This window comes from Trematomus bernacchii, unplaced genomic scaffold (assembly GCF_902827165.1).
Source record: "Trematomus bernacchii unplaced genomic scaffold, fTreBer1.1, whole genome shotgun sequence".
In the NCBI taxonomy this organism is placed as follows: domain Eukaryota; kingdom Metazoa; phylum Chordata; class Actinopteri; order Perciformes; family Nototheniidae; genus Trematomus; species Trematomus bernacchii.
In genome coordinates, this window is record NW_022987739.1 from 6,210,678 (window position 1) to 6,226,584 (window position 15,907).

Genomic DNA, 15,907 nt, shown 5'->3' on the forward strand with positions numbered 1-15,907 from the left:
AGTTCAACCAAACACTGAACAATAAAAAAAATTGGGGCGACCAAATTGTTCAATTTAACTTATGTGAAGAGTTAAAATGTAAGGACAAAAACTCAGACAACACACAAACTGGACAACAACGTAGTAGTGACAAGTTAATCAGATGGTAGCCTCAATCTTGTCCTGCTTTATCATCTATTTCACTGTAAATAAATAGGACCTAATTTACTAAATTAATATCATGCTGTATGAAAAATACTTGAAACTGTATTGAGACTAAGACAGTGAGTCTGTTGCCTAAGACAATCAATGTATGAGAACCAAAAAGCACACCTTTCTAAATAGACTACAAGTTTGCCTGTGTCTGACAGCACAACAGAAAGAGTGAACTTGGGTTTTGATCATGCTGACGTGGTTTGTGCTGTCTGCACCTGCACCTGGCTGGTGGTTACTCATTTACATGCAACTGCACTATGAATCAATTAGATGCCTTTTACCCACTGCACTTTATATTTTTGGCAAAACTCTATTTACACTATGAACATGCAATCTCAATGTAAGGTTGATGAAAATCAGTGGAGGTTATACAATGTGTATTAACATTGCTTAGCTGATGTTATATTATTATTATTATATGACTTTGGCATGATAATACTTACATTATTACTACTTGGGATCATCATTTGTGTGATGAGAGAGATATTTGCCAAGGAAAAGGTAGTTGCGTCAGTAACCTGTGTTGTTATGCAAGTCCATGATCACGATGACCTTTGAGCCAACTGCAGAGTCTGAATTACTGATTTGTTTTTCGGGTTATCTGTCCTGTAATGATAGAAGTGTGTAGTGTAGGAAAGTGTGCCTTCTTGGAAAACTTGAACCTTTCAACTGCTGCTGGTTTAACTCTCTCTAATAATGTAGCTTTGTTGCTGGGTTTTGACCTAAAGGGTCTGTTCCTGTTTATTTTTATTTTTTATCATAATAGCCGACTTCATCAAAAACAGGAATCCTCCAAATTATCCTCCAGGACCAATGGCTCTTCCGATTGTGGGGAATTTCTTCAGTTTGGACAGTAAACATCCACACGTATATTTTACCAAGGTAAACATGTATGAAGGTATGTTTTCATTTGTGAACAAGGGTAATTATTGGATTATTGTAACTCTTTATTATCAGGGTGTACCAAAAAGTCCTGGAGGATAAGCAGCCATAAGAAAATCATAAAATCACCATCACCAATCAATAATACAATTTGTATTCATATCATACTTGATGTCTGCAAACCTTTTTTACACATATTGGTGCACATATCATAAACCACAAATATCAACAAAAGAGGCAAAGTCAAAACAAGGTGCATTTTAATTATTTATTTAGGTGCAAAACGCTCTAAGGTCTCATTCAACCCTAATAGTCCGCTTCTCTGGTGCGCACCAGACGACAGTTTGTTACATTGTTTCATTTTTCAGAAGGTTCGGTTTGTGTTCACACGGGCAAAACTCAAACGGAATATAAACTTTAAACACAAGTCATGTGCACATTTACTACGCCACTGAACATACTTACATTTAAATGTGTACTGCCTGGATTCAGCCATTTTCCGCCAAAGATGTCAATATGGGCCCGTTCTCATTTCATCAAATGTCCCTCCTCGACTCCCCTCCTCGACTCCTATCCTCGAGACTTAGGAGCCCACAGGAGATGCGAGCGGAGGAGCGGAGGAGGGGAGGAGGGGAGGAGTCGAGGAGGGACATTTGATGAAATGAGAACGGGCCAATGGCTGCGTTTCACTTCTCTTATTTTTCATTTCCTCGCTCCTCGGTCTCGGTCTCACCGGAAGTTGATTTGTCTGCGCCATCTTGAGTAGCGTCCCAATGGCCTTATTTTTGCCGGAGGAGCGAGGAGCGAGGAGCGATAATGGAGGAGCTATAATCGAGGAACCACCAGACCATCCTTCGATGAAATCCTCAGACACTCGCCCCGCCCCCTTACTGTGTATCGCTCACTGATTGGACGATGCAGCGCATGCACTGATCTGATGCTTCTTGACATGAGAGCAGTTTCCCAGCGGAGTGAAGAAAACACATGAAACTCACGAGAGTCACTCCTCAGTTTATACTGTGTTTTGTTTCAATTAATGTATCATTTAGTTACAAATATGTGATATATCTGAACAACAAAGTGGACAAAAATCATTTTATTCATTTTTTGGAAACGTTTCATGATCGCTTTTTTCGTTTTACATTTTCATTTATTGTCATTTCCATTCAGTCAGTCATTAAGTGCTATTTAAAATGTTATTTTGCTACATAACATACACAAACAAACTAACTAATTACTAAATGTAATTTGATCATTTAAATATTGAATTGTTCTCTCTAAGTAAGATCCCATTTTCAAAAAATTGCGGTCTTACCTTGACTTGAAGATGAAGTCCATTTGCCTATCCTTCTGGACAAAAAATTCTATAACTTTTTTGTAAAAGTCCTCCTTATCTTCTTGTAGTTTCAAAAGTCTATCATAAATCTAATCGATAGATTTATGATTCGAAAATTATAAAAGTAGGGTAGACATGTGGATATTATCCGGCTGAACAAAACGTGCATTTATCTAACAGGTACGTTTCCCACAGATCTTATTTCAAGCTATTTTCTAAAATCCTATAGAGAAACCTCATTGCTTTTTTGCAGCTTACTTCCTGGTTTTAGGACGCGTCACTGCAGCTCTCGTCTCCTCTTATTATACATCCATGCTCTTCACACACCACACTTTTCGCGGCACACGTACTTACAGCCAATCAGCTCTGAATGATGTGAGATGACGTATGGTGGGGATGGCAGCTCTGTGCCCCTATGGTGTTTGTTTTTTTGCCACACACATTACATTGAAAAATATTCTGAGCATGCGCAGTGTAGTTTTTACAGTCACCGTTCACTTTGACAGTGAAAGGGTGGGGCATGATCAGGTTTTGTCCCACATGGCTCAAAACGGCACTGTAGACACTAATTAGAAGAACACAGACTAAAACAGCAATGTACAGACGAATCAGATGATTAAACATGACCTTAAAATATATTTTATATATTTTTTAATTTCTTTTTTTGCATCTCTTTCCATTTTTTGTAATCATTATGTGTAATACTTTCTGCTGACACTAGGTGGGGCTGTGCCCCACCTGCCCCTAATGACCAGTCGCCACAGACTCTATTTACACTATGAACATCCAATCTCAGTATAAGGTTACTGCAGGACAGTGAAGGTTTTGCACTTTATGAATTTACGTTTGTGTTGCTCATGAGTAATTCTGTCATAATACCATGTGTAATATGATGGCAATCTCAAGAGCAACGCAAATGATGCTATCCTCCGCGAACCAGGGTCTTGAAACCAAAACAAATTCCTGTACCCCATGGTACTTTTTAGTTTTCGCCAAAACTATTCCTCAGGCTTAACAGGTTAAAAGTCCCCCTTTTGTCCACAACACACGGTGCAAACAAATACAATCCTCCTGCTGGAAGATGTCCAGAGAGACACTCAGTGTTACGTAACATTTCCTTGTTGGGAATTTTTCCGCCTCTGCCTCCTACAACCCGCAGCCAAATAACATGAGACGGACCATGCCTGCAGGAGCAAACTGAGTTTACAGAGGGTCCTTTTAAACATTTTCATCATGATTTTTCAAGCCCTTTTTGAGTGTATGGACTTCACTAGTTGGCTGTTGATCAGTTTTATAGTGTTACTCCTGACAGATGTGATCAGAAACTGGAGACCAAACAGCTTTCCCCCTGGACCCTGGGCTGCGCCTTTTCTAGGAAATGTCTTGATAGGATTTGACTTCAAATCAATGGAGAAGGTAAGGTGAACAGATTAGAGGACACAAGTTTATCTTTAATATCCTACAGGCAATGTGTCTTTCATAAATAAGCCTTTGCAACACTATAGGCTGGAAATAACAATAAATAAACAATAAAAGCTTGCAACTAAAAAAATGCTTTTGTTTTTGAATGCAGCTCTCTCAGGAGTATGGTCCAGTGTTCAGCTTGAGGATAGGCAGCCAGAGGATGGTGTTTGTTTCCGGGTACAAGATGGTCAAAGAGGCTCTTGTTATCCAGCTGGACAGCTTTATTGATAGACCTATTTTTCCTCTTTTCCATGCTATCTTTAAGGGGACTGGTGAGTATACCTGAACGAGAGTGAGAAAGCCTGAATATTTAATGGCATGCAAAAGTATTGCAGTAGTGGTTTGCCTTCTCCAGGGCAGAACTTAATCTCTTTACGCAGTATCGATAGATTTAACCAAAAGTCATAGCCCAGTAAGTCAACTCACATGGGACAAAGTCTGTGGTCCATGCAGAATAGACTCTCCCCTCTGTGCAACAACAACACTGCACAACAACAGATTAGGGAGTGAAAGAAAGTGTTTCTTTTCAAGAAAGGTGCTCAGAAGTGATATCTAAAATCTGTAAAGGCAGTGAATTGCCTGTTTGCTTTGTTAATTTGCTACAACTGTCCCACAGGTATAGCTTTGAGCAATGGGTACTTGTGGAAAAAGCAACGGAAGTTTGCCAACACTCACCTGCGTTACTTTGGAGAGGGCCAGAAGTCCCTGGAAAAATACATTGAGGTGGAAAACACCTACATCTGTGAAGCTTTCAAAGAGGAACAAGGCAAGTAGAGATTGCTATGTGGAGTGATTTTATATCCTAACATAATTGTTACGACTCGGGCACACAAGAAAATGATAGGACCCAAATGCACGACTCCAGACAAAAGGACGGTTAAAAAAAGGAAATTACTTAAGGTGATTTGCAAGGCAATACAAACACTCATAGTAAACATGGGGTGTTTCTCAATGTCGAGGACACTTCCTTGGTGGGACATGTCTTCCGAGTCAGGTCCTTCAGAGGCTAGGCAAGAATCCTTCCTGGCATTCGGAGAATGAAGGATGGAACAGGCTAGCAAGTGTGCAGGTGTGCGTCATATGAGAGGCCCCCGCCTTAAATTGAGCGCGATTTGTTTGAAGACATAACTGATTTGCGAAGATCGAAGATGTACTTGAGTAACTGTATTTGGTAAAATTATAATCTCTCCAGGACAGAACCACTAAACTAACATAACACGTTCTCCTTCTGTTTGCAGCCTTGAAAAAGTCCTGGAGGATAAGCAGCCATAAGAAAATCATAAAATCACCATCACCAATCAATAATACAATTTGTATTCATATCATACTTGATGTCTGCAAACCTTTTTTACACATATTGGTGCACATATCATAAACCACAAATATCAACAAAAGAAGCAAAGTCAAAACAAGGTGCATTTTAATTATTTATTTAGGTGCAAAACGCTCTAAGGTCTCATTCAACCCTAATAGTCCGCTTCTCTGGTGCGCACCAGACGACAGTTTGTTACATTGTTTAATTTTTCAGAAGGTTCGGTTTGCGTTCACACGGGCAAAACTCAAACGGAATATAAACTTTAAACACAAGTCATGTGCACATTTACTACGCCACTGAACATACTTACATTTAAATGTGTACTGCCTGGATTCAGCCATTTTCCGCCAAAGATGTTGGAAATTGGTCCGTGCGCAAAGCATTGTGGGGCTTTTAACACCGCAGAGGATACACATGTGCATCCTCGAAATTCCCCGCAACGAAGGACTCAGTCCTCGGTAGAATTCGATGACGTAGCATTCTTGAAATAGTGGCTCTGAAGGATCCTTCCTTGAGAAACACCCCTGACATGAGAGAGGAGATTACCAAAGTAAAACAGGAAATGACAGACGACAAAATGGTTAGCAGACGCGGACTTGACAATATTAACTTAACCGAGAAATAATACTAATACAAATAAACAAGGATAAAAAAACTAACAAATCTGACGAGACACAACAATAATAATAATATATCATTACTTTAATTCAACATATTCCCAGGAAGGCCATTTAACCCCAATAACATCATAACGAATGGAGTAAGTAACATCATCTCGTCTGTGCTCTTCGGACATCGCTTTGAGTACAGCGATCAAAGCTTCCGCAGGATTCTGGACTTGGACAATGAGGCTATTAGGTTAGCTGGCGTACCTCAGACTCAGGTAATTTCTCATCTACTTTAACTAAACTGTGCTGTAGACCTATAACTAATTATCTGAGAGTTTGTCCCATCAACAGCTGTATGATGCCTTCCCTGGTGTGCTGAAGTACCTGCCAGGACCTCACCAGACTGTGTTAAAGAACTACACGGAGATCTTGGCTTTCCTGAGATCAGAAGTAGTGAAGCACCAGGAAGAGTGGAACCCAGAGGACCCTCGTGATTTTATCGATGTTTACCTGGGAGAGATGGAGAAGGTAAGATATTTGCACATATTTAGTATTTTAGTACAGTATATTACATAAACATGAATGGAAAAATGTATTCCATGGTGTTTTCTGATAAGAGTATCAGACAGACTTCTTTCTGCGGATTGATAGGACTGCACATCATCCTAAATTCAGAGCTTCCTTGAGTATTCAGATTTGAGTATTCAACCAAGCCGTGTAATAACATCAATGCAATGTTGTTGAATCTTTGCCAGAAAAAGGAGGATCCCCAGGCTGGCTTCAACATCGAAAGCCTGCTGATTTGCACACTGGACCTGATAGAGGCCGGTACAGAAACATCAGCCACCACTTTACGCTGGGCCCTGATGTACATGATGCACTACCCAGAGATACAGGGTTAGTATCTGTCTGAATCACATTGGCATTTAGAGTATTCTCACAGAGATTACAGAGTTTTTTGTGCTGTTTAAGGTTATAATGTCCAATGACTGCCTCCTCAATCAGAGAAAGTCCAGGCAGAGATAGACTCAGTGATCGGACAGTCTCGACAGCCCACCATGGCCGACAAGCCCAACATGCCTTACACTGAAGCTGTCATCCATGAAGTTCAAAGGATGGGAAATATCGTTCCCCTTGGAGTCCCAAAAATGGCCAGTAAAGACGCTACACTGGGAGGATACTCAATACCCAAAGTAAAGAACTATTTACCAGACTCGCCCATATATTATAGGTTGAGTTTTGTCCATTATTTTTACACAACGTGACATTTCATGCTTATTTCTGCAGGGAACAACTATTACTACAATCCTTACGACTGTGCTGTTTGATAAGAATGAGTGGGAAACTCCGGATACCTTCAATCCGGAGCATTTCTTGGATACGGAGGGGACATTTCGCAGAAGAGACGCCTTCTTACCGTTTTCAGCAGGTTTGCTTGATATTCCTCCACTAGCTTACAGACAAATTGCTACTAACATATTTCCTGCTATCAAGATTAGAGTTTAAAATCTGTTGCCTATTGTTTCCCGACAGGTAAACGTGTGTGTATAGGGGAGCACCTGGCCAGAATGGAGCTGTTCCTTATGTTCACAGTTCTCCTCCAGCACTTCACCATCTCCCCTGTTCCTGGAGAGATGCCCAGCTTGGACGGTGTGCTGGGTTTCACCAATTCCCCCCAGCAGTTCAGGATGCTAGCTGTGCCTCGCTGATTTGCTCCTATTCCACCTCAGGGTCACAAAACAGTCTTAAGTCCACGTTCGCTGCCAAAAAAACTAAATCAGATCACATTTCTGACTCAAAACTTAAAACTAGTTTGACATGAAATAAATCAATATATAGTTTTTAGTTTTAAGGCCATTCACTCCCATCATCACCCACAGAGATCATTTCACACATTTATACATGCACGTACTCATGTGTATACTCACACATTTAGTAGCTTTGTAGGACTTTAAGATAAAAAATAACCGATTGCTAATGTAACAGTGAAATTACACATGCTACGTAGGTTTGCTAGTATTATTTTCACTTAGCATGAAGATCTTTTAACTAATTAACTAACAATCTACTGTTTCACAATACTTGCTTGATACAGTTTTGATTTATCACTACACTGACAAGCTTTTTATCTACTTGAACTTAGATAATTTAACGACATGGTCATTATGACATTCATGACCTGTCTATTAAGTGTTGCATAATGTTATGCAACACAATATTGCAAATATTTTCCTGCAGCAACAGGATATCAGATGTATTATATTTTCCTATATCCATTAGCTGGTTAAGTATTAGTTAAGCATGATTTTTTGACAAAATAAATCATAGAACCTATACACACAACTTTAAACCTCACTCACATGCCAACTTGAGTGAGATAACATTTCTAAATAAATGCCTACATACATTAACATGCTTTTAATTTGGTATACATAAACTTGTGAAATTATACTTAAAAATCTGTAAAATGTTTTATTCTGTTCAATAAAGGATTTTAGTTGTACCCAAGAGTTTGCCTTTTACATAGTTTTAAAACATTAAGAGAAGTCAGGATTTTGTTGGAAATGGTTGTGTGGAGTCAGCTTAAATAACTTGACCCAAAGCCGGTTTGTTTGCAAAATATTGTAAGAAGTGTGACATATCTCCTTATCTTTAGAATCATTGACTAACTTTCAGGAATCCATTGACATTTTTCTTTTGAAATCAGGTCTTTATCTGAATTCATCTGAACTCAAAGAGTCTTATCTGCCCAAGAAGACCTTTATCCCAACTGCACTCTATATTTAGGCTTGACTCTATTTACACTATGAACATCCAATCTCAGTATAAGGTTACTGCAGGACAGTGAAGGTTTTGCACTTTATGAATTTACGTTTATGTTGCTCATGAGTGTTTTCTGTCATAATACCATGTGTAATATGATGGCAATCTCAAGAGCAACGCAAATGATGTATTCAAGTAAAAACAAATATATTGCTTTCATATGAGAAAAGCTGGTCCACCTTAAAAGTCAGCTCACCTTAAGCTGCTGTCGTGTTGCTGCTAGCTTCGGGGCTAACCAGGGCCTGTGTAGAGGCATGTGGTCTCAAGGTATTATTAATATAGTAATACTAGTGAAATAAATATCTTAAACAAACTCCTAAAAAAGGGTCAATCAAAAAAGATGATTGACCCTGATGACAAATAACTATGCCAACATCTGACATAATGTTTAGGTACAAAAACCTTTATACAAACTTTGTGAATGATTGATGGGTACCATTACCATTACAAAACCGGTGTTTCATAAGAAAAAAGGAATGTCATAGCTGGGACCGTTCTCCTGCTGCTGACCTAGATCTCTTCAACATGTGGCTCTATCATTTTTTGCTGGGTTCTGACCTCAAGGGGTTTTTCCTGTTTACTTTTATTTTGTTATCATTATAGGAGAGTTCGTCAAACACACAAATCCTCCAAATTATTCTCCAGGACCATTGGCTCTCCTAATTGTAGGGAGTTTTTATTTGTGTCAAATTATTATTATTATTATTGTTATTATTATTATTATTATTTTTACAGCCATCGCAATATTGTTTTTTGGAACTAGAATTGACACGAGAGGGTGGAGCTGGGTACAACCAAACCCTAGTTTCATAAACTAAAAACACACTGTTGATGGTTAAATGTGCAGCAATACAATGCCTAATGAGGCATCACAATAGCAGTTTTAAGCAAACCAAAATATTACATTGACACCTTGCTAATAGAAGATAAACTACGTTAAATATGTTAACTAAGCGAATTAATGTATAAAACCCAAAACAGACACTTTTCTAAACTGGGTTACTCCCCTAGTGACCCAGGTACTGTCTGCACCTGTTCCTGCTGGTAGTTACTCATTTACATGCAACTGCGCAAAGAATTAGTTAGATGCCTTTTACCCACTGCACTTTATAATTTGGCTTCACTTTATTTAAACCATGACCATCCAGTATCAGTATAAGGTCAATGAAAGACAGTGGAAGATTTGAAAGGTGTGTTATCTGATTGCTTAGCAGATATGTTTGCTCATGAGTTATTACCATCAAATTATAATGGCGTGCTAAGACTTTAATAATGTGACATTAGGTGCAATCATTTATACTATGACAGATATCTTGTTTACCAAGTAAAGTAGGTGTGTCTGTTGCCTGTATGGTCCACTATCTCGATGAACTTTGAGCACTGCCTGAACTACCGAATAGTTTTTTCCAGTTTTGATAGTAGTTTTTAGTGCAGGGGAGTGCAGTTTGGCTTCTTGCAAGGCTTGGACCTTTCTCATGCTGTTGGTTTAACTCTCCTTAAGGATGTGGCTTTATAATGTTTTGTCGGCTTTGGACTTCAAGGGGCTGTTCCTGTTTCTTTTCATTTTTATCATAATAGCCGATTTCCTAAAACACAGGAATCCTCCAAATTATCCTCCGGGACCAATGGCTCTTCCAATTGTGGGGAGTTTCTTCAGTGTGGACAGTAAACATCCACATATGTATTTTACGAAGGTAAAGTTGAGAGATCTATTATATGGTTTAATCTGATGTAGCCTATTTATTTTGAATTTACAATAGGGTTAAGATCTTTCACATCGGGGTTTGTGGGCACTGTCAATGCAGTAGAAGAAGTTGAAAGCCATTTTAATCATCTTGGTTAGTCCACTTGAAGGTTGTTTATTTGCGCTCTCCAGGAGATGTGAAACTAATGGCTGATACTGACATCTGAGGCCTGTACTACGAAGCCGGATTTTCGCTTAGCCGGCTGACTTCAGGGAAAACTCGGGCCTTCCGGTCCTACGACGCTGGTTCTCTTTTTAGCGGGCTAGATCTCCATGGTAACTTATGCTGAGCGGCTAACCTCCTCGGGAGGAGGTTAGGTTGCAGGCTACGAGATTAACTCAGTGAAAGCACCGCCTGCTGACCAATCAGAGCTCCGTGTGTGCGGAGTTTAAAGCTATCAAGTCATATTACAGGATAGAGGAAATACAGAAAAACTGCCGTTGCAGGAAAGACGGCCGGCAAAAATCAACTGACTGTGTGAACGTGAAAATTAATAGAATATCCCCTCCCATCTTCAGAGCAATCTGACTATTATAACATTAGCGTTAAGAAAGCTTACTTAAATATCTGCCACAACATAAGTAACCGGATCAGAGACATTAAGTACAGTCCGCGGCACTGTGAGTGCAGACGTCGATGTGTCCCATTATCATTCATATCATATCACATCATAATGTATCATATATTTCCTTATCTGAGTCAGCTTCTTGAGCCGTATCTGGCCGTGCAACACTCACAGTGTCACATACTGTATGCAGAAGTATTATTTTAAGCAACACATTAAGTTGACGAAACACTCGAGTCAAATGTAATTAAAGTCAGATCCACTCGTGTCTTATACGGGGCAGTGATATTATAAACCTGTTAATGTACGCATTCAAACGCTTTTTCTTTTACCAGCTGTATTCACCTTGCAGGTGCAGCTATGTGGCTTTTATCCTGGATAAAGTGTTTAAGTCATGGATGTTTAAAGTTTAACTTCTTCATATTTGACTAATATTAAAGTTCACTTTTCATTCAGGAAGTATGACGCTGCGCTGTCAGTACGCTTGTCCATGTTTGAGATTGGTCGAATGCTCCAAATACCACCCCTTTCATGTGAACGCGCACCTAACTAGATAGGACACGGCTGGCTTAAGCGATCCACTTGATAACCAGCGTCGTAGTACAGTTTAGCGAGAGCGCGTATGTTTTGGATTGGGCCAACCGGCTAACTCAAACATATCCAGGTTAGAAAAATCCGGCTTCGTAGTACAGGCCTCTGGTGTTCAAATTGTAGACATGGATGAAAAAGTATTGTCTTCGTACATCTGGTAGCCATTTTTTTCCCCGATGCATAGGTTTAGGGTATGAACAACTTAAAGGGGAATGTATGTGGTAGTGTTTTTGGGATCATCAGTGTTCACTCCTTGATTTACAGCTGGCTGATGTTTATGGGAGTGTGTTCAGCGTCCGCCTCGGTGGTAACACGATGGTGTTTGTGTCTGGGTACAAGATGGTGAAGGAAGCCTTAGTGTCCCAAGCCGACAACTTTGTGGATCGACCTCACAATGAATTGGCGAACAGGTTTTACTCCGGAAACAAAAGTGCATAATTCTCTTTCTTTCTCTTATCTCATAGTCTTCAGGAATAACCTCCCTTCGACCTTTAACTCAAATCTCTGCTTATGCTTGCATCTAGGCGGTCTGTTTGTAAGCAATGGTGAAACATGGAAGAGACAGCGACGATTTGCCTTGTCTACCCTACGTACCTTTGGCGTGGGAAAAAACACCATGGAGCAGAGTATCTGTGAGGAGATCCGACACCTGCAGGAGGAGATAGAGAAGGAGAAAGGTGTACACAAAGACACAGATTCAGCTCATTATTAGCAGCTCTTTCGGAGTATAGCGTTGTCTAAACAGTGGACTCCTCTCCTACAGGTCAACCTTTCAGCCCAGCAGGCCTCTTCAACAACGCTGTGTCCAACATCATTTGCCAGCTGGTGATGGGTAAACGCTTTGACTACAGCGACCACAACTTCCAGATTATGCTGAATTATTTGTCTGAAATTCTAATGCTGGAGGGCTCTGTATGGGGTACGGTAAGTCAGTCATTTTAATGTCGTTTAATCATTGTCAGATCATTTTTTTTTTTTTAGGATTCTTGAAGTCAATCCTTGTTAACCGTCTGAGCAGCCCATGTCTGTGCCCAAATATGTTCACATAAGGGTAAATATTATGTGGATGTATCTAATTTACAATTTGTTTCTACTGTAGCTGTATGATTCGTTCCCCACATTGATGAAGCACTTGCCAGGTCCTCACAACAAAATGTTCAGTAATTTTGACGCCATCCGAGACTTCCTCAGTCTGGAGATAAAGAACCACAAGAAGGACCTGGACCGCAGTGACCCCCGGGACTATATTGACACTTTCCTTATTGAAATGGAAAAAGTAAGTTAACAACTGCACTTAAAAACACTTTGGAGCCCTTCATGTATATTTAGCATCCACTCACTACAGTATCTTCTTTGCATCTCTGAATAGAACAAGGATTCAGATCTTGGCTTCACAGAGACTAATCTGGCTTTGTGCTCTCTGGATCTGTTCATGGCTGGAACAGAGACCACCTCCACCATGTTACAGTGGGCTTTGGTTTATCTCATCAAATACCCTGATATCCAGGGTAGGTGACATGCTAGCACCACACTGAGCTAACTGTAAACACAGCAAGAAAACAACATAACTTGACATTTATTTGTACTTATAGAGAAAGTGAAGGCAGAGATAGACAGAGTGATCGGACACAACAGACAGCCCAGTATGGCAGACAGACCCAACCTGCCCTACACTGAAGCCGTCATCCATGAGATCATGAGGATGGGAAACATTGTTCCTTTAAATGGACTCAGAATGGCTGCCAAGGATACAACACTGGCTAATTACTTCATTCCCAAGGTTTGTGCAGCCCACAATCATATTTAGTCTGAAAAGGATTGTATCTAAAATGTGGGTGTTGTTGTCAATGGTTGGTTATGAATCTTGTTTTTTAGGGTACGACCTTGATGCCAATCCTGACCTCTGTGCTGTTCGACAAGACTGAATGGGAGACCCCAGACACCTTCAACCCTGGACACTTCCTGGATGCTGAGGGAAAGTTTGTGAAGAGAGAAGCTCTCATGGCTTTCTCTGCAGGTAATCAACATTCACCTGAATCATAACATGAACTAGAACATACGTTTTATCCTTAGATCTTACACTTTCATGTGAGTATACGTTTGTGCACTCTTCAGGGAAACGTGCGTGTCTCGGAGAAGGCCTCGCCAAGATGGAGCTGTTCCTGTTTTTCGTTGGTTTACTGCAGAAGTTCTCCTTCTCTGTTCCTGATGGAGTAGAGTTGAGTACAGAAGGAGTTACTGGAACGACACGAGTACCACACCCCTTCAAGCTTTATGCCAAGGCTCGCTGAATCATACAACATCTCACTGAATAATTTGAATAAACAACAAATGTTTCCTCATCCACTGAGGGCTTGGTGTTCTTTGCCTTTACAATGATGTGTGATAAAGTTGTTTTTACATTGAATACACAAATTCAAAGACATTTCTCTTTGTCGTCATAATGTGTAATAAATTCATTAAGGTACTATCTGTAAATTGTATGTCATGTATAAGTAAAAAAAACTGTAATGATCTGATTTCTATCCATCTTAATACATTTGTTATTAAAAAATATGTTTTGATTTGTTTCACACACCTGGTGTAAGTCTTTGCTTAAAACACAAAAGAACATACACTCATCTTCTTTTTCTTCTGCTTCTCCTTCTTATTACACCAATTAAGTGTCCTCAGAATATTCCTTTAGCAATAAACATCTACAAGGAAAACAGGCATCCAGCCACACCACGAGCTTGAGAAACATAAGGCACAGTGCTTAGACTTAAGAATCCCTTCCACTTCTATGAGGGCAACCAACACACAACCTGACCTTAAATGACCACCTGGCTGATTTCCAGAAGAGGGTAAAAAAGGACAACTGATAAACTCAGATTGTGGGCAAAACTGTGAGAGCAGGAGACTCCAAGTGTCCTCTGGTTAAACGAAAGCTTTTTGGTTAATCCTCAACAGGTTAGTCGGCTAGAGTTCTGGCTGAGGTAGACTTGCTGTTTGTTGAGCACTTTGAGTTTGGGTAAATAAAACCCTTTTTTAAAGTTACCCTGACTCTGTTATTGCTGCACTACCACTTTTCCCCAGTCCTGGTAATTGTTTGTTAGATTAGTTTTATTGTTTTATGTCTTATATATATTTATGTTCCATTGTTGGAGGAGCAAGGGACTTAACCCTTGTGTTATGTTCACATTTCGCACCCTTTGGTAATGTTCGGGTCAAATTGACCCGGGACATGTTTCAGGGTAAAAAAAAAATACAGAACAAAATTCAACATGCACAATTCCTTATATATATATTGTCTTTAACTCATTCCCCAACAATATAAATGAAATATATGATTCGTTTTTGAAAATACTCTTTGCTAGATCAAATTTAACAATGGAAGTGTCCATCGTTTTTTGTGATAAAAATGTAATTTATGTTAAAAAAATATACACTGTAATAAAAACTAGGTTTACATTTTGCTCATGCTTTTCTAGGACAAATGTAAATGAAACTTTTTTTCATTAATGTTTATTAATTTTAATCTGTCATATAATAATCAAAGCCCTGAAGGAAATAAAGCAATTTAACAGCAATTGAAACACAAGAACCACACATCCGAAAGTATTTGGCTGTGAAATATATAGAGATGATGAAACATCCATATAAATGACATACAGTAGAACAGATATAAACACAAAGCAAATAAAAACAATTAACAGTCACTATTCATAAAATACAGTATATCTGAAAAATATATTGATGAAGTTCTTCTAATGCATTCCACTCACTCTCATCCATTATTAGCTCCAAGGCTCTCTGAGCAGAATATCTTTTGGCCATTTTGCTGGTAGATAATTGTAGTTCTGCACTATACACTGTAATGTGAGGTTATGTCTCTGTTTAGTCCCTCCTCCGGCGTGCAGGTGCGAGGGGGACAGTGCGAGAAAATGTAAAATGTTTATACATATCTGGAAGATCTAAAATGTTTATAATGTTCTAGGATAGTTTTGTGTACACACTACAAAGGGTAAAGATCAAGGGAAAACAGGATCAAACAGCTTTTGTGTGTGTGTGTGTGTGTGTGTGTGTGTGTGTGTGTGTGTGTGTGTGTGTGTGTGTGTGTGTGTGTGTGTGTGTGTGTGTCTGTGTGTGTGTGTGTGTGTGTGTGTGTTTAGTTTGTGTATTTCTGTGTGTGTGTCTTTAGTTTGTGTATTTCTGTGTGTGTGTCTTTAGTTTGTGTATTTCTGTGTGTTTTTCTCTGTCTGTCTGTCCTGGTATTGTATCCGGGTCAGATTGACCCGAACCTCTTATGAAGGATATAAATGCGTGTGGGCATTTTTTCATAAGTGGAAAAAAATAAAAACAATTCCACATGTCCTTCAAAATAAATAAGCCCCGGCCATTGAG

The 15,907-nt window shown here is 39.5% G+C and overlaps 2 protein-coding genes across 2 annotated transcripts; both read left to right on the forward strand.

Annotated features, from left to right (window-relative positions):
• The first annotated feature begins 833 nt into the window (after window positions 1–833).
• Window positions 834–14,101, forward strand: LOC117495395 (cytochrome P450 2J5-like). The gene is made up of 9 exons (XM_034146613.1): window positions 834–1,077; window positions 11,789–11,954; window positions 12,049–12,201; window positions 12,288–12,448; window positions 12,624–12,800; window positions 12,894–13,032; window positions 13,117–13,304; window positions 13,400–13,541; window positions 13,640–14,101. The coding sequence occupies exons 1-9, from the start codon at window positions 1,009–1,011 to the stop codon at window positions 13,813–13,815; spliced, it is 1,371 nt and encodes a 456-aa protein (XP_034002504.1). The 5' UTR covers window positions 834–1,008; the 3' UTR covers window positions 13,816–14,101.
• LOC117495391 (cytochrome P450 2J2-like) lies at window positions 3,216–8,303 on the forward strand. Its single transcript, XM_034146609.1, has 9 exons — window positions 3,216–3,829; window positions 3,987–4,149; window positions 4,494–4,643; window positions 5,915–6,075; window positions 6,152–6,328; window positions 6,556–6,697; window positions 6,806–6,993; window positions 7,088–7,229; window positions 7,334–8,303. The coding sequence occupies exons 1-9, from the start codon at window positions 3,647–3,649 to the stop codon at window positions 7,507–7,509; spliced, it is 1,482 nt and encodes a 493-aa protein (XP_034002500.1). The 5' UTR covers window positions 3,216–3,646; the 3' UTR covers window positions 7,510–8,303.
• Window positions 14,102–15,907: the final 1,806 nt, after the last annotated feature.

Coding starts and splice junctions, on each gene's coding strand:
- LOC117495395 (XM_034146613.1), top strand. CDS start 1,009: ATGGCTCTTCCGATTGTGGGGAATTTCTTCAGTTTGGACAGTAAACAT. Junction 11,955..12,048: donor GTTTTACTCCGGAAACAAAA/GTGCATAATTCT, acceptor GCTTGCATCTAG/GCGGTCTGTTTGTAAGCAAT. Junction 13,033..13,116: donor CAAATACCCTGATATCCAGG/GTAGGTGACATG, acceptor TTGTACTTATAG/AGAAAGTGAAGGCAGAGATA.
- LOC117495391 (XM_034146609.1), top strand. CDS start 3,647: ATGATTTTTCAAGCCCTTTTTGAGTGTATGGACTTCACTAGTTGGCTG. Junction 4,644..5,914: donor AGCTTTCAAAGAGGAACAAG/GCAAGTAGAGAT, acceptor ACATATTCCCAG/GAAGGCCATTTAACCCCAAT. Junction 6,329..6,555: donor ACCTGGGAGAGATGGAGAAG/GTAAGATATTTG, acceptor AATCTTTGCCAG/AAAAAGGAGGATCCCCAGGC.